The sequence below is a fragment of the Xyrauchen texanus genome, chromosome 11 (genome assembly GCF_025860055.1).
Source record: "Xyrauchen texanus isolate HMW12.3.18 chromosome 11, RBS_HiC_50CHRs, whole genome shotgun sequence".
Classification (NCBI taxonomy): domain Eukaryota; kingdom Metazoa; phylum Chordata; class Actinopteri; order Cypriniformes; family Catostomidae; genus Xyrauchen; species Xyrauchen texanus.
Window position 1 is genome coordinate 25399630 of NC_068286.1, and position 25221 is coordinate 25424850.

General features: G+C 38.9%; 1 protein-coding gene across 1 annotated transcript; it reads right to left on the minus strand.

Moving 5' to 3' along the window:
• Nucleotides 1-3511: 3511 nt before the first annotated feature.
• On the minus strand, nt 3512-19788 carry LOC127651932 (tubulin alpha chain-like). Its single transcript, XM_052137999.1, has 4 exons — nt 19448-19788; nt 6775-6997; nt 5793-5941; nt 3512-4564 (listed from the first exon to the last, which is right to left on the minus strand). The coding sequence occupies exons 1-4, from the start codon at nt 19448-19450 to the stop codon at nt 3590-3592; spliced, it is 1350 nt and encodes a 449-aa protein (XP_051993959.1). The 5' UTR covers nt 19451-19788; the 3' UTR covers nt 3512-3589.
• Nucleotides 19789-25221: the final 5433 nt, after the last annotated feature.

Consider the following 25221-nt stretch of genomic DNA (forward strand, 5'->3'; position numbering starts at 1 on the left):
GACGTAAGTTCACTGGAAGTCCTAAAGAGACTCTTCCGGGGCAACCACGCATGTGCAACCTGTCGACGCCATATTTTAAACAAAGTACAGCTAAGCTATTAGCAAAACACTGCTAAAGCAAATAGCATAACACAGCACTACTAAACTAACAAGTTAGCAATCTTTCATTGAAAGTCTACAATAACCCTAGCACCAAAAGCTAGCGATTAGCATCCAGCAGCCTGTAACAGTTAAATTCAGATTGTTTGTGAACAAACTTTAAACAATTTAACCCTTTATCTGCACCACGCACAGGCATACTGGAGGCATACTGGAGGAAACGCATATTTGTTTTTCATCGGCTATTTGTGTGCCATTGCATCTCTTCCCAGCGGGCTTGGGACTTTGCCCACTATCCCCTCTGTTATTCATTCTCCACTGAGGCAAATAGATTGATTTCTGCTTTGCTGAATATTTCCCAAATCCTCAGTATAGTTTAAGGATGAAGTCTCCATTCGCCCAGTATCACCCCTTAGCTTAACTGTAGACGTGCACCGTAATTAAGGCAGCCTGGGACATATGTCAGTCTCAGGAAGAGATGATGCTCGCTCCATAGGAGGGGGTGACGCGTCATTCTCGACAGTGGTGGTGAATTAATTTCACCTTGGCTGTTTATATATACCACAACTGTCATGTTGACTGAGCAAACCAGGACATGACAGCCCACTATTTCTGACAGTTGACACTGTAAAATGGCTGAAGCAGTAAAACTGTGCTGTGCTAAAAAAAGCCTCTGCTTGCGGAAGTAACAGCCAATTGTCGAGGTAGTTTAGGATGCGCATACTGCTCAGTCTCAGAGGGGTGAGAACCGCATCAATGCACTTTGTGAATGTACGAGGAGACAAAGACTGTCCGAAGGGCAGGACTATGAATTGATACGCCGTTATCTCGAACGCAAATCTAAAAAACATCCTGTGATGATGTACAATTTGGATATGAAAAGTACGCATCCTTCAGATCTATCAACGTAAACCAATCGTGTGGGCGTACATGCGATAATATCCTTTTCTGAATAATCATTTTGAACAGAATGATGTCCACCCATTTTGTGCTTGACAATATGGCACAAACTCGATTGTTTTTCACGACGATGCACCCATTCTGAAATAACCGTTAGGGCTCGCCACGCATCCGCATAATGGGACAGAGGGCAGTTTGGTTTGATCACTGCATGATATGATGCGACGCTCACTATAGGGAAGCAGTTGCGCATAATGTGTGCGCTTTTGAAGAGGAAAAAGGGGGCTATTTATTGAGAATGTGTGAGCATCTTGTGCGTTTGCAACGAATGCAGTATTCTTTTTTGCACTTATTGCATTTTTTATTGCATTTATTCGAGTGCAAGACACAAACAACATTTTGAATAACAATATCCCTTTCCCGACCAACAAAAGTGGGGAGATGGGTAACAGCGTTTTGTGTCTCTTCAATCGAACCTTTTTTGGAGCAGACCCGGAGGAAATTGCGGGCTCTGTTTTCCATTTGAAATGGTTGTGCCCATCAGGAGCGCTTTGCTGCGCGTACCGATACGCAGGTGCCTGTGAGGCGGCAGGTATGGGGCTTTTAGTCACTCGCTGACTCGAAACAGAGCGAGGGCAAACCGGCTGTGATATACTCCATGTGGGCATAAAAGTGTATTATAGCCGGTGACTGCTGCTAAAATCGCGACATAACGGCCAGCTGTAGACACTGGAGCATCTAAAAGAGTGGAATTTTCTTTATCACTCATTTCTGCCCTGGAGCAACGCCATTGTGTGGAGTGCTGATCCAGCTTGTTCTACTGCTGAGTAAGCTTTTCCCGCCAGTGCGGACGTTTGTCAACACTGTTTGGAAGGATGTACATGTTACTCGCTGGGCAGAAGTGTGCCGCTACCGCCTCCTCCACAGGGGATAATTGAGCATAACGTTTTCTTTCCCATGATCCACATTAAAGAGGATGGCGTCACTGTGTGAGCGCACCATATAAGGTCACGCCCCAGGACTTAGCATCACCCACTGACCATTTGACTGATGCGGCGAGAGATATGACATCGTCATCATCCCCAGCGTCAGATCCACCAAACGAGACCGCACGCTCCATCAGAGGGCCGGAGCTCCACCTCAATTTCACCCTGCTCGACATCACGGCCCTGCCGTGCCTCCTCGTGTGAACCCTCGGGAATCACAAAAGAGGCTGGTGGGAGGATGCAAGAGGCTGAATCGTCCCTCAGAACGAGGGCGATTCATGAGCGAAGCGACTTCATGAGGGCTGACTCTACGTGGGCACGGCCCAGACAGAAAACGCAGCTCTCGTGCTTGTCTGATGACGGGAGGAAAGGAAGGAAAACTTACGGAACAACATTTTGAAAAAGTGGCTCTTATAGATATATAAATAAAAATATAGATTTATATTTATATAACTTACATTTAACACACAAGTACAATTTTGCTTTAAAAGGATACTCTATTCCTGCCGACGCGCTGCAGAGAATCAGGATGCTGTGGTCCGTTCACCAGCGAAACGTCAAGCGGCGAGGCGGAGTGATTTCGCCGGAGCACTACAGGGGAGCGGAGAGTCTTCTCTCTGCTGTGAAGATTCCGTCCGCTGACTGGTGTGTAGCGACGGTGAAGGTAGAGGGCTTCGAGACAAGAGGTAATCGCTGTCTTGAAGAAATGTTGTCCGTGCACCTGTTTTATAGGGGTCAGTTCGTGCCGAAACGAGCGGTCAGTTTCGCGCTAAAACAGGCTGGGCTCAAACACCATAGCCAATATTAGAATATTGGCTTTATTGTAGAGAGGTTTCAAATGGGTTGTGTATGAAGGCACTCCCCATATGCGTTAGTAAACGCAATGTCAAGTGGACCATCGTAACGGTGACATCTACAGTAATGCCTCGATTTGCCGGTGTAGTGCATAAACCCCTTTTCAAATGTTTTTTTTATGTTTTCAAAATGTTACATATTGATTGATGGAACACATTTTATTTTTTTTGTTTTTTTACGTCCGTACGTTTTAGCTTAACATTCCTAAATTGTGAAATGTCCTAATAACTTAATTTGACTTTATACTAAATGTTATGAGAATGTTGCATGAAAGTTATTGAATTTTTTTTTTTTTTTAAACCTTTAATATTAGCCAAAGTTGTGGGAAAGCTTCCAGAACATTGTGCATAATAGAAATAAAAGCTTGGCAGACTGACCAACTATAATACAGTGTATAATCTACTGTATTACTGTCTACAGATGGAGTAGTTTGGTCGTGTATCTGCGGGGAAGCAGCACGTGAAGTTGTTCTTGTTTGCCAGTCTCAGCTTCCTCCATTCCCCTGCATTCCTTGAATCATTACAGAAGTGTTACTGAGAAAATCTTATTTTTAAGATTGAAAGGTTGAAAACACCTGCTTTATAACGGCAGCATATCATTCATATGCCATGCAATTAATAGGGAGTTAAAAAAAAAAAAATGTAATTGCTTTATACTTGACAAATTCAAAGTTATTAAATGAATCACAATGAAAAACATTGTTATTTTATTTGGATTTTCTGTTCACATCTGGTAGAAAAGCAGCACTTTTAGTACTCTTCACCCTCCTCCTCTTCCTCAAATGAATCAATTCCAACTTCTTCGTAGTCCTTCTCCAGAGCTGCCATGTCTTCTCTGGCCTCTGAGAACTCGCCCTCTTCCATGCCCTCACCAACATACCAGTGCACAAAGGCTCGCTTGGCATACATCAGGTCAAATTTGTGGTCCAGGCGAGCCCAGGCCTCAGCAATGGCCGTGGTGTTGCTCAGCATACACACTGCTCTCTGCACTTTGGCCAGATCTCCTCCAGGAACCACTGTAGGGGGCTGGTAGTTGATGCCCACCTTGAAACCAGTAGGACACCAGTCCACAAACTGGATGCTTCTTTTGGTCTTAATGGCAGCGATGGCCACATTGACGTCTTTTGGAACCACATCTCCTCTGTAGAGTAAACAGCAGGCCATGTATTTTCCATGACGAGGGTCGCATTTTACCATCTGGTTGCTGGGTTCAAAGCATGAGTTGGTGATCTCGGCCACTGAGAGTTGCTCATGGTAGGCCTTCTCAGCAGAGATGACTGGGGCGTATGTGGCCAGGGGAAAGTGAATACGAGGATAAGGTACCAGGTTGGTCTGGAACTCAGTCAGGTCGACGTTCAAGGCACCGTCAAACCTCAGAGAGGCCGTGATCGAGGAAACAATCTGGCTGATGAGCCGGTTGAGATTGGTGTAGGATGGGCGCTCGATATCCAGGTTTCTCCTGCAGATATCATAGATGGCTTCATTGTCCACCATGAAGGCACAGTCAGAATGCTCCAGGGTAGTATGGGTGGTCAGGATGGAGTTGTATGGCTCTACCACGGCGGTAGACACCTGTGGAGCTGGGTAAATGGCGAACTCCAGCTTGGACTTCTTTCCAAAGTCAACAGAGAGACGCTCCATCAGAAGGGAGGTGAAACCAGAGCCAGTGCCTCCACCAAAACTGTGGAAGACCAAAAAACCCTGCAGCCCTGTGCATTGGTCAGCCTATACAGAAAGAGACAAAACATGTCAATGCCCAACTTGTTTTTAATCTTTAAACTTCTATATTTTTCTTTTCAGTACATTTGAGTTATTAATATGCAGGCCCATTTGGAATCTGCATTCTCCAAATACTTTCACAAAATTAGAACGGCAATTACATAAACCCCCCGTTCCAGTGTGATCAAATCAAGCGGTAGCTCGACTGATAGGGTTGCAATGCAAAGGTTTGGGGTACAAGTCCACATGTGCGTGAAGGTGTCATAGAATCACTACAAAATAGCATGGGTTACTTGAGCGACTGTGTTTTTCACCTCACATTTGCCTTGACACTATTGGTTAGTGCTGTCAAATGACAATTCGCAATTGCTAAAACTGTAAATGCTAATTTTGGATGTGTGCCAGGCACGGATGACTACAGACCGATTGCATTCTTGTGCTAAAAAAAAAATAAAAAATAAAAAAATAAAAAAAGTCTAGACGCAGTACAAAAAATTGTTTAAGAGAATGCAGATGTCTCAAAAATAACTTCAACCTTTTAAAACGTGTCTTAATTAACTTGACACGGCATCTAAAAACACAGCGCTCGTATACAGGACACAGAATAAAATCAACAAAACGTGGCGAATCAACTATTCAAACAGCCCCTTAGGTGGAGGTCTCTGGCAGTGACGTCTTGCTCTTTTATCAGCATTTCTCGGATTAAGAAATGGATAATAAAATGCTTTATCAGGAAAGTAGTTCAATTTAAAAAAAAATATTATATATATATAATATATATATATATATATATATATATTTATTCTATGCGTATTCCTTTAAAATAGAATATGCTTTTTAACAGCCAGAACATTTTTTTTTCCTCTCTCAATAATTCAACACTGTGCTGTATGTTTTATATGCATCCATTGCACCCTCTTGTGTACCAAGGAAATGTCAATTTAAAAATCTGTGGACTTTAATTCAAATTTAGTTTCTTTGCCCAGTTGACAGCCATACTATATGTTAGGTTTAAGGTAGGAGGTAGGTTTTGTTGACAAATACACTTGTAATGAACCATGTAATATCAATCATTGCAAAAAAGTCACCAGTCACGTGATTGTCATGAGATCAGGCTGAATAAGTATTTAACATTTGACTCCATTTAGCATATTTGACCATATTTAAATCCATTCTGCAGAAATCAGTGTAAAAAATGCAAATATTGCCAGCAAATTAATTTTTTTCCCATTACCAATTTGCGTATGCGGTCCAGGACGGAGTCAATGATCTCCTTGCCAATAGTGTAGTGCCCACGGGCATAGTTATTTGCAGCATCCTCTTTGCCTGAAATGAGCTGCTCAGGATGGAACAGCTGGCGATAGGTACCAGTGCGTACTTCATCTGAAATCAACGCAAAACCACACGTTATTTTACATAATAATCACAGGCATATCTTATGCAAAACTACCAAACTTTTAGCCCTTTACAGCTCTCTGAAAATACAATGAAAGGAATTTATTTCATTCTTAGTAATATTAAATTCACATTTGGACAGATCCGATTTAGTTCTGGTTATGACTACAATTTAAACTAAATTAATTAATTAATTAATAATAAATTTAGTACAAAATAGTGTAACATTACATTTAAAATCCTTGTAATCAGATTACATATACTGACTTGCAAATTAAACATTATTCATTAATTTACTTGTTACACACATTTATATTTAAATATTATACTTTATGTAGAATAGATTACAACAAACAAATTGTGTTAATCTAAAAAAAAAAGAAAAATTCTGTGACAGCTAAAAGCTTGTGCGGCTGCAAACATTGTAAAAATTATTTCTAATTTGTTGGGCGGAAAAAAAAAATTCTGTGAAAGGTGTTTTAGAAAGTAACTAAGTCATAAGTAATCCGACTACAATTTTAGATAAGTAATTCATAATTTTTAGTCAATTACTTCGGGATTATTATCTGTGAGAATAAATTAGCTGGGACCACACAAATGAATTCCATATCTATATCTCTACAATGTCACCTACAGTTCAGTTACAAAACTATATTTGTTTTAATAATAAACTTTTGTGATTATTTTTAAAAAATTATTGGACATTTGTCTTTTATTAAAACATGCCACTCAAACAAGACATTTGTATTACAGTCTACATAGTAGCAAAAAACACCCCATACATGTGGTAAAATATAAAGTAACCCCATGGTGGTAGTTACCAATGACTGTAGGCTCAAGGTCTACAAAAATGGCACGTGGCACATATTTGCCAGCTCCGGTATCACTGAAGAAAGTGGTGAATGAGTCATCATGGCCACCCACGGGTTTATGGCAGGGCATCTGTCCATCAGGCTGAATACCGTGCTCCAGACAGTACAGCTCCCAACACGTGTTACCCATCTGGACACCAGCTTGGCCAACGTGGACAGAGATACACTCACGCTGTGGAGACAGTACAAGGAAACTGATTATTAGTAACCTAGTAATGGGGCACAGTAACATCTTTCATTCTTTGATCCATCTAAATGTGCACAATTTTTTTTTTTAACCCTCTGGGGTCTGAGGGTATTTTGGGCCCTGAAGTAGTTTTGACATGCCTTGACATTTGTGCTTTTTTTCAGTTGATTAAGAACATATTAATGGCTAAAGTCTGATAACACTGTATTCAACACCAACTGGGGTACAATAATATGTGAGCAACATGCATGTACAGGTTTGCATTTTTGAGAAAATAATGTTTATGCATGGTTTTTGAAAAAACTTAAAATTTTAAGTCACTGAAATGAGGTCATATAACACATACTAAACATTTGTCCACAAGACTTTTGAGAACTGGACCTTGTAGCCTACAGTTTCTGCTACAAAATGATGTGAAAACCATCCTGATCACTCATTCATACAAAACAATATAGTAATTGAACTTTTGTAAGACACTTTTAGTGTTGATAGTTAATATGCGAGGAGGCGTGAACATGGAGGTATTTTACACCTGAGGATACAAAGACCCTCCCCTGGGCCCATCAATGAGGAATAGAGAATGAATGTGAGGAGACTTAATGATCAAAATCAAGTTTTAAATTAAAAGTAGTAATCTGACTATATATTTTCTTTACATAAAGACTTTACTTAATTTTAGACCTACACTACCATTTAAAAAGTGTCTTCTGCTCACCAAGACTGGATTTATTTGATCCAAAATACACAAACAACATTGCTATTCTGAACAGTTTTCTATTTAAATATATTGTAAAATGCAATTTGTGATCCAAGCTGAATTTTCAGCATCATTACGGCAGTCTTCAGTGTCACATGATACTTCAGAAATCATAATATGCTGATTTTCTAATATTGCCATATTTAAAAGTGTATTTTACTCATTTAACCTGAACACATATTTGCAAGCACAAGCTTTGTTGATGAGGCATTTTAAACATTAGATAAAATATAATCCAAACATTAATATTATTTTTATATCATATTACATATCATATTTATATCATACAGCATACAATTTACATGTACATTGGTCTGGTGTCAAGAAGGGCAGCAAATAAGCCACTTCTCTCCAAGAAAAACATCAAGGACAGGCTGAAATTCTCCAGGAAACACAAGGATTGGACAACAGAAGACTGGTGCAAAGTTATTTTCTCTGATGAAGCCCCCTTCCGACTGTTTGGGACATCTGGAAAATTGATAGTCCAGAGAAACCATCAGTCCTGTATCATGCCAACAGTGAAGCATCCTGAGTCTATCCATGTGTAGGGTTGTTTTTCATCCAAGGGAGTGGGGTTCTCACAATTCTGCCCAAAAACACTGCCATGAATAAATTATATCTAAACATCCTGCAAGAGAAACTTCTCCCAACGATCCAGGAGCAATTTGGTGATGATCCGTGCATTTACCAGCATGATGGATCACCATGTCACAAGGCAAGAGTGATAATGAAGTGGCTCGGAGATCATTACATTGAAATTTTGGATCCGTGGCCAGGCAACTCCCCGGATCTTAATCTCATTGAGAACCTGTGGTCAATCCCCAAAAAGGCGAGTGGACAAGAAGAAGCCCACAAATTGTGATCAACTCAAGAGCACTAATAAGGCAAGATTGGATCACCATCAGTCAGGATTTGTCCCAGAAACTGATATCCAGCATGCCAGAGCGAATTGCAGAGGTAATGAGGAACAAGGGTCAACACTGTAAATATTGCCTCTTTGCATATATTGAATGTTTTTACCATTAAAAGCCTTTCAGACTTATGAAAACCTTATTGTTTTCCAGTATACCATAGAAACATGTTAAAAAATTATCTAAAAATACTGAAGCAGCAAACATTGCAAAATACAATGTCACTGCCAATACTTTTGGCCATGGCTGTACAGTATACTTGTGCAGTGTACACTAAATACTGGTTATTCTAATTAAATTGTTTATATGCAATGACACAGCAGAATGCCATGTTGTCGCCTCACGACCCAACATGCCTAACTGTGATGTCAAGTAATATCTTGGCATACATTTTTTTTTTTTTTTTTTTTTAAACACACACACCAAAAATTCCATTACCTGGATTGAGTAGAGTAACTACACCACCATGGGGAACTAGAGAGCATTGGGAATTGGGCATGGCAAAATTGTGGAGTATTTTTTACATACAGTATATAGCTTTTTTTTTTTTTTTTAAACCAATTTTGATTTAAGTATTGACATCCATGGGCAATAGCTGAACCAGCCTGATTAGAGTTATCGGAATCACAACTTATGATCCCATTGTTGTTTGATTTTCTGCTGACACAAAATATGTTCTTTGATCATAATCTCGACAAACTGTTTTGGTGATTTTGGCCTTTCCCCCATTCAAGCTGATAGGAGCTGTACTTTTATGCCACTTGTTTACATAGAAAAAAGCTGCCAGGGTGCATTCCAAAGATGGCCAGCAAGTGGACTGACTCGCCTTGAAAGAGATTTTGTTATAAACACTGCAAAAAAGAAACATCTTCTCACTTTCAATTGCTTTTATTTTTAGCAAACTTAACATGTAAATATTTGTATAAACAAAGCTTCAACAACTAATACATCAACTGACCAGGTTTCACAGACATGTGACTAACAGAAATGGAATGTGTCCCTGAACAAAGCGGGGTCAAAATCAAAAGTAACAGTCATTATCTTGTGTGGCCACCAGCTGCATTAAGTACTGTGGTGTGTCTCCTCCTCATGGACTGCACCAGATTTGCAGTTCATGCTGAGATGTTACCCCACTCTTCCACCAAGGCACTTGCAAGGTCCCTGACATTTCTGAGGGGAATGGCCCTAGCCCTCACCCTCCAATCCAACAGGTCCCAGATGTGCTCAATGGGATTGAGATCCAGGCTCTTCGCTGGCCATGGCAGAACACTGACATTCCTGTCTTGCAGGAAATCACACACAGTATGGCTGGTGGCATTGTCATGCTGGAGGGCCATGTCAGGAGGAGCCTGCATGAAGGGTACCACATGGAGGATGTATTCCCTGTAATGCACAGCACTGAGATTGCCTGTAATGACAACAAGCTCAGTCTGATGATTCCATGACACACTGCCCCAGACCATGATGGACCCTCTACCTCCAAATCGATCCCACTCCAGAATACCGGTCTCGGTGTAACGTTCATTCCTTCGAGGTTAAACGAGAGTCAGACCATCACCCCTGGTAAGACAAAACATGACTCGTCAGTGAAGAGCACTTTTTGACAGTCCTGTATGGGCCAGCGAATGTGGGTTTGTGCCCATTAGCAACGTTGTAGCCGGTGATGTCTGGTAAGGTCCTGCCTTACATCTGGCCTACAAGCCCTCAGCCCAGCCTCTCTCAGCATATTGCAGACAGTCCGAGCACTGGAGGAGGGATTGTGCATTCCTGGTGTAACTCGGGCAGTTGTTGCCATGGGTGTGAATATTCGGATGTACTGATCCTGTGCAGGTGTTGATACACGTGGTCTGCCACTGCGAGGATGATCAGCTGTCCTTCCTGTCTCCCTGTAGTGCTGTCTCACAGTGTGGACATTGCAATTTATTGCCCGGCCACATCTGCAGTCCTCATGTCTACGGCACGTTCATGCAGATGAGCAGGGCATCATTCTTTTGGTGTTTTTTCCAATAATAAAGGTCTCATTAGTGTCCTAAGTTTTTATAACTGACCTAGATTGCCTACCATCTGTAAGCTGTTAGTGTCTTAACGACTGTTCCACAGGTGCATGTTCATTAACAGTTTATGGTTCATTGAACAAGCATGGAAAACATTGTTTAAACCCTTTACAATAAAGATCTGTAAAGTTATTTGGATTTTTACAAAATTATCTTTAAATTGCAGTGTCCTGAAAAAGGGACCGAGGCAGGGTGGAGGGCGGGGCCAGGTCGTGATTCCGCACACCCGGTCCCTAATTAGGCTGATGACTGAGAGGCGGGCTGACCGGAGACGGCAGGGCATCAGTTTGTGTTATGGACAGCTGTCCGACATCGGTGTGTGTTTGTCTTTTTGGTTATTAAAATATTTAGATTGTCCCAATCTAAGGGGGAGAGATTGAAACTGCACCCAACTGTGAGTCTCTCTCCCTTGGGGACGCTCATCCCTCAAGCACGCACACTTAATGCAGCTAGATTAGCACGATAGCTCGTGCTTTAATCATAATATATGTCACTTTGCATTTATTATCATAAGAAAAATGGCAATATGCAGCTTTATTAATGCGAGAGCACTTTGCACATTAGTTTGGAAATAGTTTTTTATTCATTCTATTGCTTCTTTAGTTAAGTACTTGGTAAAAACTTAAAGTAAAAGTTGCAAAAGTTTAAGCAAATCTTAAATAAGTGTAAAATACTTCAAGCATACATTGTATGGTTTTGTTATAATTAAAAAATAATATATTTAAATTAAAGTGTTGCTCAATGGCATATTTCTGTTCTTAGTTCTGCTGCTAATGTTTTGTTAACTTTGTTAACTTGAGTTGTGCTGCGGTCAGACAAATCAAACCACAACCTGAGAAATTAGTTACAAAATTTTGGAAGAAACCATACAGCACCTTAAAACATCAACCTGCGCCCTTGATGCACTTCTCATATCTTTTTTCAAAAGTGTGTTCAACTGTTTAGAAGCAGATCTCCTAGAAGTGATAAACTCTTCACTTCTCTCTGGGAGTTTTCCAAACTCCCTGAAAACTGCAGTTGTCAAGCCCCTCTTGAAAAAGAGCAATCTGGATAAGACCATATTAAGCAACTATAGACCGATCTCAAATCTTCCTTTCATAGGCAAGATCATTGAAAAAGTTGTCTTCAATCAGCTGAACAAATTCTTGAACTCAAATGGATACTTTTCAACTTTCAATTTTCAATCTGGTTTCCAATCGCATCACAGCACAGAGACAGCGCTCAAAGATAATAAACAATATTCGCTTAAATACTGATACAGGCAAATTATCAGTACTGGTACTACTCAACCTCAGTGCTGCATTTGACACTGAAGATCACAACATACTTCTTGACAGCCTGGAAAACTGGGTGGGGCTTTCTGGGATGGTCCTAAAATGGTTCAAGTCATACTTAGAAGGGAGAGGTTATTATGGGAGTATAGGAGACCATAAGTCTGAGTGGACGTCCATGACATGCGGAGTCCCTCAAGGCTCAATTCTTGCGCCAATCCTGTTCAACCTGTATATGCTCCCAATGAGCCAAATAATGAGAAAGAACCAAGTTGCTTACCACAGCTATGCAGACGACACACAGATCTACTTAGCCCTATCACCTAACGATTACAGCCCCATTGACTCCCTGTGCCAATGCATTGATGAATTAAACAGTTGGATGTGCCAAAACTTTCTTCAGTTAAACAAAGACAAAACTGAAGTCATAGCGTTTGGAAACAAAGATGAAGTTCTCAAGGTGAATGCATACCTTGACGCTAGGGGTCAAACAACTAAAAATCAAGTCAGGAATCTTGGTGTGTCTCTAGAGTCAGACCTCAGTTTCAGTAGTCATGTCAAAGCAATAACTAAATCAGCATACTATCATCTGAAAAATATTGCAAGAATTAGATGCTTTGTTTCCAGTCAAGACCTAGAGAAACTTGTGCATGCTTTCATCACCAGCAGGGTGGATTATTGTAATGGACTCCTCACTGGCCTTCCCAAAAGACCATAAGACAGTTGCAGCTCATACAGAACGCTGCTGCCAGGATTCTGAGCAGAACCAGAAAATATGAACATATCACACCAGTCCTCAGGTCTTTACACTGGCTCCCAGTTACATTTAGGATTGATTTTAAAGTATTATTACTGGTATATAAATCACTCAATGGGCTAGGACCTCAATATATTGCAGATATGCACACTGAATATAAACCCAACAGATCACTCAGATCATTAGGATCACATCAGCTAGAAATACCAAGGGTTCACTCTAAGGAAGGGGAGTCTGCTTTTAGCTATTATGCCAGCCGCAGCTGGAACCAGCTTCCAGAAGAGATCAGATGTGCTCCTACAGTAGTCACATTCAAATCCAGACTCAAAACACATCTGTTTAGCTGTGCATTTACTGAATGAGCACTGTGCCACTGTGTGTATGACTGTTTGTACTGTATTTTATTTTATATTCTAAACTGTTTCAATTATTCTTATTTTAATCTCTTCTATGTAAAGCACTTTGAATTACCATTGTGTATGAAATCTGCTATATAAATAAACTTGCCTTGCCTTAATAAAAGAGTGTTTAGTAACCGGTTTCTGCTATGGTACCGAAAATGGTATAGAGCACAGTGACATTTCAATGGTATTGGTACCGACTACTGACATTTTGGTACCGTGACAACACTAATTTCGGCTATGTTCTACTTGGGCACATTTTATCCCATTCTCTTAATAAATAAATACAAAATTAAAAATGCAATTTTAAAACTTGTTTCAGCCACCAGGGGGCAGATGCAAACAAAACTGGATCTATATAATGGGCCGTGGTTACAGAATGTCAATCACAAATGACAGACATCTGCAGAGGACCGGTTAGGATAGTAAAAGTGTGCTGGCCGGAGGACGCAAAGCTTCTTAATCCATTGGTCTTCGGTCATTGGTTTGTACTCATCTACATAACCCTGAAATAAAGTCCCTACATGAGGCATGCAACATTGAAATGGCATTTTAAACACCTCTATGTTGGAAAGGGAGTTTCCTGAAAGACTCGGGAACCATTTACAATGTGACACTTGCCACATATGGCAGACAGGATCTACCTACTAACCCTTATAGTCACTTATTTACACACATACACTAAACCCTTCCAGAAACAGTTTTTACTGTTCCTTGCACTCCCTTGTTGTCAAGTCTGTAGAAGCATGAAAAAAGCTTGAGGTGTATATAATAGCCCCAACAGGTTTTTATCTGGAGACCACAAAAGCTACACCCTAACATGGTATTTCTAGCATGCGTCCTAAAAAATGGTGTTGAAAATAAATGGAGGGGAGGAAAAAAAACATTAAATAGGAAAATATGTGTAATAAGCCTAATGTACATGTTGTGCTCTCACAGTACCATGGTTTTGGAATTTTTTCATTGACATTACGTTCATGACCAATTAAAAGGTATAATCTGGGTTCAATACATGTTAGGCCCAATCAACAGCATTTGTGGCATAATGATGATTACCACAACAATAGTTATTACTAGTCCCTAGATTATCTTTTCCTCAACAAGCAAAAGTCTGGTTTACATTGAGGCACTTGCAATGAAAGCGAATGGGGGCCAGTCAATAAATGCTCAAATACATATGGTTTAAAAAGTCTAGCCACACAAAGTAAACATTATACATGTTAACTGGATTTTAGTGTTCGAAAAAAATAAGAAAAAATTAAAATAAAAATCAGGGATTTACCAGTGTAATGGTGTCCACCATATTACAGTTTACTAGCATGACATCATCATGACAACAAAGTTGAAATATTAGATGTAACTTTAAATAGGAGATATGGTTTGCGTCCATCACACTAAAATTATGTTAAGATGTATTGTGTTAATGTCTTGAGGCAACACTTTTGAAAGTATTTTAACAATTACAGATTGCCCCCATTCACTTCCATTGCAAGTGCCTCACTGGAACCGGTGTTTTTTTTTAATTTTTTAATTTATAAACAGAGGGACTAGTCCAAATAATTTTATGGTGAATGTACATTATGCTTCAAATGCTGACATAGCTTAAAGGAAAGTTCCAGGTTAAATCTAAGTTAAGCAAATGCTCCTTGACATTTTACTTGTTTTTGTTTTGTAATTCCAATTATTATCAATGGTGATAATGAAGTAATTTTAATGTAATAAAAAAAAATCATATCTGATTTATTATATGATATTATCATTTAAATCATACCAGTAATGATAATTTTGGGGTACTGTCCATTGCTTAATAGAGCACTTAAAACAATATATATATATATATATATATATATATATATATATATATATATATATATATATATATATATATATATATATATATATATATATATATACATATATATATATATACACACACACACTAAAATAATGGTCCTTAAATCTGCTTTTATTCAAGCAAAATAAATAAATAAAAAATAAATAAAAAAGTATTTTGGTTTTGGTGCAAAATATGACCCCCACATTTTTTTGTCAGGTTTCATGATTCACCCCAGTAGTTCACCTATGGCACAGATGCAAGAATCACATGCGTTCAGTGGGTGTAGCAAATGTGCGCAGTAATGATTTAGGCTCAGATTTTGAATCTGTGCTTGTGCTCCAGAGAGATTATCTACTTTAACATTAGAACACTTTCACTAAGAAATATCCACACTCTGGTCCTCCTCTGTGGGTATGACTCTTCCTCTGAATTCCCTTCTGGGGATGGCTCTATTTTTACCACTCGCTCCTTTTCTGTCTATTGGCGAGTCAGTGGTGAGGGGGATGGTAGATGGGCACATGGGACTACCTATTTTGGGCATGGCAGCCAGGTTAGAAGTTATTTATGGGTTGTTACAAGTCATCTTCCCCCCACTAAGGGAGAGTTCTTCCCCTTACAACACCTCCATCACCAAACCCTTTTTGCTTGCATTCAGATATTCTTCCTACATTTTAAATTGGTGCAGCAGTCTTAAATGTCTTGTTCTCCAAAAGTATTCCTAATTGCATTGACTAGCGGTCTCTACAACCCGACTTGATTTATTACCCTATTAATCCATTTCAAAAGGTTTACAACAGACATATGCTATACATTTAAATATAGTGTACAAATTATTTCCACTTGACGAAAAATACACTTTTTGATTTTATAAGTATGGAAGCCTGATCCGCCTCTGCATAATATATAAATATATATAAATAAAAATGACTGTCTTGCAATTGTGAGACCAACTCCCAATTATGAGAAAGCCACAATAGTGAGACAAAATGTCAGAATTTTTTTTCAAAGTCTAAAATTGTGCTAGAAGTCCTAAATGCTTTCAGTAATTTCAATGGTATTTAAAAGTATTTCATGTTTTCCTGAAACTGTGTAATGATTGCAAAAAAAAAAAAAAAAAAGAAACCTTCCACGCCAGAGACAAAAGTTTGTTAATGGTTAACTTCACTGGATGTTTACAGACTTTACAGATAGTGTAATATAATTTGTTCAAGGTTAAAGGTAGACGAGACATTCTTTCATCTAGTACTGCAGATATTAGAAATATGATTGCAATTTACATGTTTTAGAGAGCTTGCCAGAAATGTTGGCTATGAAGGACAACAATTAATATGGGGGTTTACTAGCTCTTAAATGTTTCTAAAGGTTTTGTGATGTCCAAAACACCTACAATCCAAACAAGGCTTTTAGAGTGTGAATTGGGGCCTTTAGAATTTGTCCCTTTGGAATTCATCAAACACCAATCCAAGTGATTCTAGTATCATCTCCATGCAAAAACAAGCTTGGAGATCTGCTTCTTTAGTATGGCTGAGTGTTGATACAAATTTCCAGGTTCGATTCATATGCGTATATTTCATTTATAATGTCCCTTTTGAATCCATATGAAAAATTATTTTTCAGCTAATGCCGTTAATTACACTGCATGCACAATTATTAGGGATTCATTTTATTGTTGAACAAACACAATGCTCTGTCAATCCAAAATGTTATTGAACCTCAGATCTGAATGTTAAATGAAGGAAAAGTGAGTTTTGACTTTCTCAGGGGAATATATAAAAGTGTCCAAAATTATTAGGCAACTAAATTACAAAAAATAAACTCTCCCAACTCGATTGTTTATTCTAAAATTGAGCAAGTGCAACAAATAATTAACACAAAATGACAATTAAATAAAAAAAATTTGAACACCCTTTTCAATAACTGCCAAGAGCCTTCAATCCATGGAGTCTGTCAGTTTCTTGATCTGTCCATTTTGCTTAAGCAGCTACCACAGCCTCCAAAATGCTGTTCAAAGAGGTGTATTGTCTTCCCTCACTGTAAATAATGACCCAACTTGGCTCTTGCTGGCTAGCCAAGCAGTGGAGAACTTGGATGCATGTAGAAACTTGCAGTAGGTTTGGGAGTTGAGTTTCAGTCCATCTGCATCGCAAATATCCAACAACCTCATCCTTAATGATAGCAGCCCATACCAGTACCTCTCGTCCACCTTACTGGTGCCTTACTCGAAGTGATGCCCGGTGTCCTTTAATGATCCAACCACAGGCCCATCTTTGAAAAATCTGTATTCAGGTATTTCTTTGCCCAATCTTATCACTTCAACTTGTGAATCTTATTCAGTGGTGGTTGTGTTTCAGCCTTCTTGACCTTGGCCATGTCTCAGAGCACTTGACACATTGTACATTGGAATATGGTGGCACTGAAGGATAATGGGTTCCTGGTAGTTTCACATTTAATTCTCAAGTCTTTTGCAGTTAATTTGCACCTTTTGTTCTCCATGTGTTTTTTGCACCACAATCAACTTATTTGCAACAAAATGTTTCATTGTCCGGTTTCAATAGCTTGGCTATTTCAAGAGTGTTGCATCCGTCTGAAAGGCATTACAATTTTTGACCTTTCAGAGCCTGTTAAATCTCTTTTTTTGGCACATTTTACCTGAGGTAATGAAGCTGCCTAATAATTATGCACACCTCAATATAAGGTGTTGGTCACTTTCGCCACACCCTCCCTCATTACACAAATATATAATCGCCTGAAAATGATTTAATCCAATAAGTACTCAAGTTTATATGGTACAAGTTGGAAAATCTCCATCTCATCTTAAACATATCTCATTTGTTTAATTGCATAATTTATACTATTTACAGGTATTTAAATTAATTTGTTGAACACATGCTAAAAACAGGTATGGTCTCTTAAGAAAACTGGTAATTCTGAAATCAGCGCCTGTAAATTAGTGCATATTAATGAGAGATTCAAATGGCTTTATATCATCTGTGCTATGCATGATTGTTTTGATCAACAATTGAAAGTAAAGAAAAAGTATATTAAAAGAGACTTTATTCAAAGACAAATTGATTGTGTGGATCTCACCTTTGTACACTCATTAAATGGAACAACTTTTACCCTAAACACGCAGTGAAAGAATCTCGCTGCTAAATACTCCACCACTGTACTAAACAATCACTGGAGAGCTAAATCTGAACATTTACTAACCAGTTGCCAAATATATACATTTTTGCCACAAATTTTTTTGCTACAAAATTTTGTAGCACATGCGAGTGATTTCCTTGCATTGTAATGGACACATCTTTCACAGTATTAATAATTGATAACAAAACAAATATAAATTAAATATAATATTGTTTTAAATGCCACCTACAGAAATTTGTATTAGATTTATTTCTCTAGATTGAGAATTTCATTTTATGGGCCTTGGCAGAACAATTTAGTTTGCTACAATAATACGATTTATAATTTATACAATACAATTTAAAAAATAATACAATCTACTGTATATTTTACAATCAATATTTTCAAAATCCATTTATTTTCAAATTATTTGAAAACAGAGTGGTAAACAAATTCTGTTGCTATATGGAACATTTTAAATGTTATTAAAATATAAAAATAAATATAATAATATTGTTAAAATAATTATATACACATCAGGAAATAAACAGGCATAACTGGTGAAAAATCATGACATAACATGTCCAGTGCTTGACTTATGAAATTGTGCTATAACCTTTCTCAATTTCTTTTAAATTAATTCAATAAATGCCACTTCCTATAATTTCGATTCAAATTTTCTGTGTGGGGCATTACCAGTTCAGTTCAATTCAAATTCCAACTAATGAGCTGAAAGGGAGCTATTTTTGAAATTCTTAATTTTGCACAACCCTGATGAACACCCATAATCACACTTCTTATAGCAAAAAGTCCTCTGTAGTTTCCATACTACTGTGGGTTACTCAGAAATTATGAAGTAGTGTTGAAGTACGGTAAAACAAACTACAAATAATATATGACACAACGTAGACAAACAATTACAAGCATCAATTCAGAACGTACTTTTAGATAGAAAAATTGAGCCAAAAGAGTTTAATGCGAAATAAAACCGCTGCGTCACAGTGAAAATCACCGTGTGACAGCTACATTCGCTCCTGGATGATCGGAGCAACCACAAACGCGTCGCGTCAAAGCGTTGCCTAAATACACAACTTAAAACAGTTATTATTGTAATTATAAACCTTTTACCACAGTAATTTCAAAAGCACAGTGATGCGCAGTCGTTATTTTACCGCCATGTTTAGCCGGCAAAAGAAGTAGGTGCCCTCTGTACTAGCTTACCCAATATGTAGGCATGCTTACTCAACATATTTACTTACAAGCAAAGTTACTGTCATAATAGGTTTAACTAAGAGTATATATTCAAAACTAATGTACTCACCATTTTGCTTTAGTATTTAGTTTTTTTTTTCCGGGCAGATACTTTGAGAAACTCTTGCTTTCTCTCTCACCGTGAACCTGCTATGGGGTATGAATGAGAGAGCCTTTCGCGCGGCTGGCAACAGTTTGATGTTATACCCACGCTAACACAGGGGCGAGGCAACGCAACGCGACTTAAGGTATGGAACGCCAGACAGTCCAAATATACGCGAATTTTAACACGTAGACAACGCGTAGACAACACGTCAACAACACGTTGTTAACGTGCTGTCTACGTGTTAACTTTTCACGCGTTGTTTACGTGTTGTCAACGTGTTGATTTCATGCGATTCTGAGCCATTTGTCCACTTGTCCAGTTTGAAGGGGTGAGTGTTGCACTTTTCCATTTGCTGCTGATTAGTAGGGTTAAACCATTTCTGTAAGCCTGGGGGGTTTGCCTGCCACATACTAAGGATCCTCTAATTTCTTGGTCCTTTTCTTCCTTTTGTGTGTAGCCTATACAAATGTAATATTTGGATTGCAGTTTTAAGACTTAAAATAAATTGTAAAGTTATAAACTATTTTCATAAAGATAAATTGCCTTCTTTTGCTCCACTACTGTCTCTTTCAATAATAAAAAAAAAAAACAACACATTAGTGGACATTCTTTTTACACCATTCATCAATCTTTAGTTTTATATCATTACATCCACAATTGTGTGGCTGCAAAGTTACAACAGTGGTACTTAATAAATGTTGGTTTAGGATACAGACCATTGTTATAAATATGCATTTGGAAAACATGAATCCATTCTTTGAACATTTTTATTGAATGTAGGTTATGACCAGCAAGGGGGCATACTAGACTAGCTATACCCTTAAGCCCGATGAAATGGTAAAATAATGAAAATGTCCTGATTTTAACCAGGTGCTTGGGGTGGGAAACCCTGTTAACATAATTTAATATCGACTAAGTCTTAATTGATAGATCATAAAGCAACAAGAAAGCACAGTGTGAATACTGCTGAAGCTGCCTACTTAGCCATTTCATAAACAGAAAAGGTTACAATCTGCATCTGACTCAACATCAAAAACACCCACAGAGCTAGACAATCATGAAAGTTTTTTATTTCGTAAACATAACATTTTAAAGATACCCCATTAATTGCCCATCACCCAGTCATTGGCCCATGGGTTTATAATTCAATCCAATAAAACACCACCAGAATAAATAACCAGAGATCAATCAAGATCTCCGACAAAATCTCAACAAAAAAAATATTATATCCTTTATAAACATAACATTTATTGCAGGGCTATATTGTGTTCATATTGTTAGGTCCAGACCCTGTAAATGCCAACAGTGGAAAGTAACCCCTACAGCCATCCCATATGCCATAGAGTGCTCAGTTGCAGGATTAGCACATTTTCTGATGTGTAAAGAGGACATGGTATGATATAAAGTCTGGCATTTCCCCACAATAGCGAATTGCAGCAGTGCATTTCAAGAAATATGGAGTTGCTTGAGGTGAAAGTAGAGAAAACATGGGCTTGAACTCAACAGACTGTTAGGACATCTGTATGGGTAACTGTTTACATGGTGCAGAAAGGCATTAAATAAATGTAAAAAAAATATCAGACTGAGATTATTATGATTGCAACAGATAGCAAAGAGAACGTGACAAGCACTTGGTCTTCTCTGCCTTTTTGATGTAGGCGAGGAAAACCAAGGGATGACATGTAGGTGTCTCAGAAGGACGAGCTCTCCTGTTTGCGGCATCCATGGAGAGGGTGGATATTCTGCTGCTGTCTTCTCAGTTTAAACTCTTCCTACACACTGGACATGCTGTGTGGCCATAGAACAGAATATAGATTACATTAGCTTTGGGCAGTTTTCTCACAAGAGTTTTAACAAGTGGACTCCTTATTTTAGTCCTATTTCACACGATGCTCATGCTGTTCTTTGACCATTGTCTGACAAGTCAAATATAGCTCAGCAAAATCCCCCACTGCTAATGTTAAATGACTGGTATAGTAGGGCAACTTCAGCATGGGTGATTAATTCTGCATTTAGCATCTAATAATGTATAGTTGATTGTAATTTGACATTCCTTTAAGGCAATTCTAAAGGTAAAGCTGGCAAAATTCTATACAAGAGCTTATTGTTCTGTGCAATTAACCTCCATTACTCTCCAAAAACTATTAAAGTCCCCATGAATTCAAAATTGACCATACTTACTTTGTTTGCCTAAATTGATCGTTTTGTGGTGAACAATTCATCCATGCAAGTCAATCCACACAAAAAAAATGTTTTGGCTTCGTAATCTTTAATCAAAATCTGAAAATTCCCCGCCCCTCTGCATTGGAGGACCTTGCCTGATGACGTAGGTTTGACGGTTTAGGTGTCTCCTTAACATCCGTAAACACGCCCCTCCAACTGACAGTAGACAGGCTGCCTGTGTGTTTGCGAGCATTGACAGCGTGTGAAAGGAGAGATGGCGAGGAGGTGCATTTTTGGTTGTGACACTCACGGAACACTTTTTACCATTCGAACCCTCCGCATGTAACGGCTCAAACATGTAAGGTCTGATTCCCCCGTGATCGAAATGATCCTCCGTGTGTTCCTGTTCTTCTTCATCTTCCTCCTCCTCCTGCTGCAGGAAGGGGACTGCTGGCGGTGTTTCAGGCGGCGAGTAATCCTCAACAACCGATTGTAAACTTGCGTTAAGATCTGCCTCCATTTCTGAATGAAACACCTACTTTTTTAGATCCAATCAGGTGCTAGTTGGAAAAAAAAGCCACGGCCACTATTTTGCCTCATTTAGTATTCCGTTTCTCTCGGAAATACGTCACAACACTGGAGAAAAGTTGTTTGCAACTTCCGGTTCACGGGGACTTTAACACAGTAATTAGCCACATATTTGCACTGGGCAACACTGTTCCTTCATTACAATAAACAATAGGAAACGTTTATTTTGAGTCGACCCCACATAAATGTTTCAACCAGGTAGCCAAAGCATGTTCTAAATTCCTTTAGGTCCTAATACCTGAATGAGCACTTTGAATATCATATAAAGTACTAAATGTTATTAAGGATCTGTTTTGTGAGTTTATTTTACAAAAGCTCAACTCTTTGTTATGACTCACCATTTCCAGCCATGGTACATTACATTCTGAATGAAAGAAGTGGTTACAGGGTAGCTGTCTGACTGGCTCTCCCACTGCGAAGTTCTGTCTATGCACTGGACATTCCATACAGCAGTCTACAGGAGAAAAATAAATGTTTATCAATACCCCTGTGGTTAGTAGGGGTGGGGGGGAAATAAGTAAATAAATCAATACTTTGATGCATGGCGGAAGTGGATGATTCTGAATCGATTCACAAATCGATTTCCTAAATGTTAATTGGTAACTTAATGTCGACAGAACAAAAGGGGCAGAACTCGGAAGTGCGGCAGTGCAGCGCCAGACAGTTGGTGGTGTGCACAAAACAAACCAGTGCTGCCCCCCCCACATTCGGTACATCGCCGCTTCTGAATTATGACTTCCGCTACAAAAATTTCACACGGTTATTATCAAAGTGCAACTAACAGACTGTATATAAAAGCAACTAATGATTTTCACTCGCATAATGTGCGAGCACGGTAACATTCAACAATTGGCTAGCTCCCTCTCCTCATTCTTCAAAAGGACACCTACAGTCAGGTCCATAAATATTGGGACATCGACACAATTCTAATCTTTTTTGGCTCTATACACCACCACAATGGATTTGAAATGAAACGAACAAGATGTGCTTTAACTGCAGACTTTCAGCTTTAATTTGAGGGTATTTACATCCAAATCAGGTGAACAGTGTAGGAATTAATACAGTTTGTAAACGTGCCTCCCACTTTTTAAGGGACCAAAAGTAATGGGACAGATTAACAATTATAAATCAAACTTTCACATTTTAATACTTGGTTGCAAATCCTTTGCAGTCAATTACAGCCTGAAGTCTGGAACGCATAGACATCACCAGACGCTGGGTTTCATCCCTGGTGATGCTCTGCCAGGCCTCTACTGCAACTGTCTTCAGTTCCTGCTTGTTCTTGGGGCATTTTCCCTTCAGTTTTGTCTTCAGCAAGTGAAATGCATGCTCAATCGGATTCAGGTCAGGTCATTGACTTGGCCATTGCATAACATTCCACTTCTTTCCCTTAAACTCTTTGGTTGCTTTCGCAGTATGCTTCGGGTCATTGTCCATCTGTACTGTGAAGCACCGTCCAATGAGTTCTGAAGCATTTTGCTGAATATGAGCAGATAATATTGCCTGAAACACTTAAGAATTCATCCTGCTGCTTTTGTCAGCAGTCACATCATCAATAAATACAAGAGAACCAGTTCCATTGGCAGCCATACATGCCCACGCCATGACACTACCACCACCATGCTTCACTGATTAGGTGGTATGCTTTGGATCATGAGCAGTTCCTTTCCTTCTCCATACTCTTCTCTTCCCATCACACTGGTACAAGTTGATCTTTGTCTCATCTGTCCATAGGATGTTGTTCCAGAACTGTGAAGGCTTTTTTAGATGTTGTTTGGCAAACTCTAATCTGGCCTTCCTGTTTTTGAGGCTCACCAATGGTTTACATCTTGTGGTGAACCCTCTGTATTCACTCTGGTGAAGTCTTCTCTTGATTGTTGACTTTGACACACATACACCTACCTCCTGGAGTGTGTTCTTGATCTGGCCAACTGTTGTGAAGGGTGTTTTCTTCACCAGGGAAAGAATTCTTTGGTCATCCACCACAGTTGTTTTCCGTGGTGTTCCGGGACTTTTGGTGTTGCTGAGCTCACCGGTGCGTTCGGTCTTCTTAAGAATGTTCCAAACAGTTGATTTGGCCACACCTAATGTTTTTGCTATCTCTCTGATGGGTTTGTTTTGATTTTTCAGCCTAATGATGGCTTGCTTCACTGATAGTGACAGCTCTTTGGATCTCATATTGAGAGTTGACAGCAACAGATTCCAAATGCAAATAGAACACTTGAAATGAACTCTGGACCTTTTATCTGCTCCTTGTAAATGGGATAATGAGGGAATAACACACACCTGGCCATGGAACAGCGGAGCAGCCAATTGTCCCATTACTTTTGGTCCCTTAAAAAGTGTGAGGCACATATACAAACTGTTGTAATTCCTACACCGTTCACCTGATTTGGATGTAAATACCCTCAAATTAAAGCTGCAAGCCTGCAGTTAAAGCACATCTTGTTCGTTTCATTTAAAATCCATTGTGGTGGTGTATAGAGCCAAAAAGATTAGAATTGTGTCGATGTCCCAATATTTATGGACCTGACTGTATGTGACAGGCAGCAGAAAATGACCGCGAAAGCAAGAGCAGCAGAGGAAAATATGAGCAATCAGGTGTCATTGTGGCAGTAAATGTACAGTGTAGGTCAGAATGTCCCCCCAAACATCTCCGCTGGGCTGCAGATTCAGGTCTGACTACTGAAATGGAAAGCTAACAATACATCTTTGGCTACTAGTTAAAGTTTGTTTATTGTCATTAATCAATATACGGAGTACATTAATTAAATGTTTCTCAAGGTCCATGGTGCTAAAAACAAAATAATAAATCAACTTTCAAGACTCCACACAACGCAATAACTACACTAGACAAAAAAAAAATAAAATTAAAAAAAAAAAAGTAAAAAAAAAAGAGAGAGCAGATCTATTTCTGTAAGGCGGAGTGAACATTGTGTGGTTAGAGCATTGTAAAGTGCATAGTTCAACATGTATCTGCATCTACA

Bases quoted from the DNA above. Each gene is read 5' to 3' on its own strand.
- LOC127651932 (XM_052137999.1), bottom strand. The intron at 5,942-6,774 runs GTAACTACCACC...CGTTGATTTCAG, and splicing joins CCTTGAGCCTACAGTCATTG to ATGAAGTACGCACTGGTACC. The intron at 4,565-5,792 runs GTAATGGGAAAA...CTTTCTGTATAG, and splicing joins TGGACCGCATACGCAAATTG to GCTGACCAATGCACAGGGCT.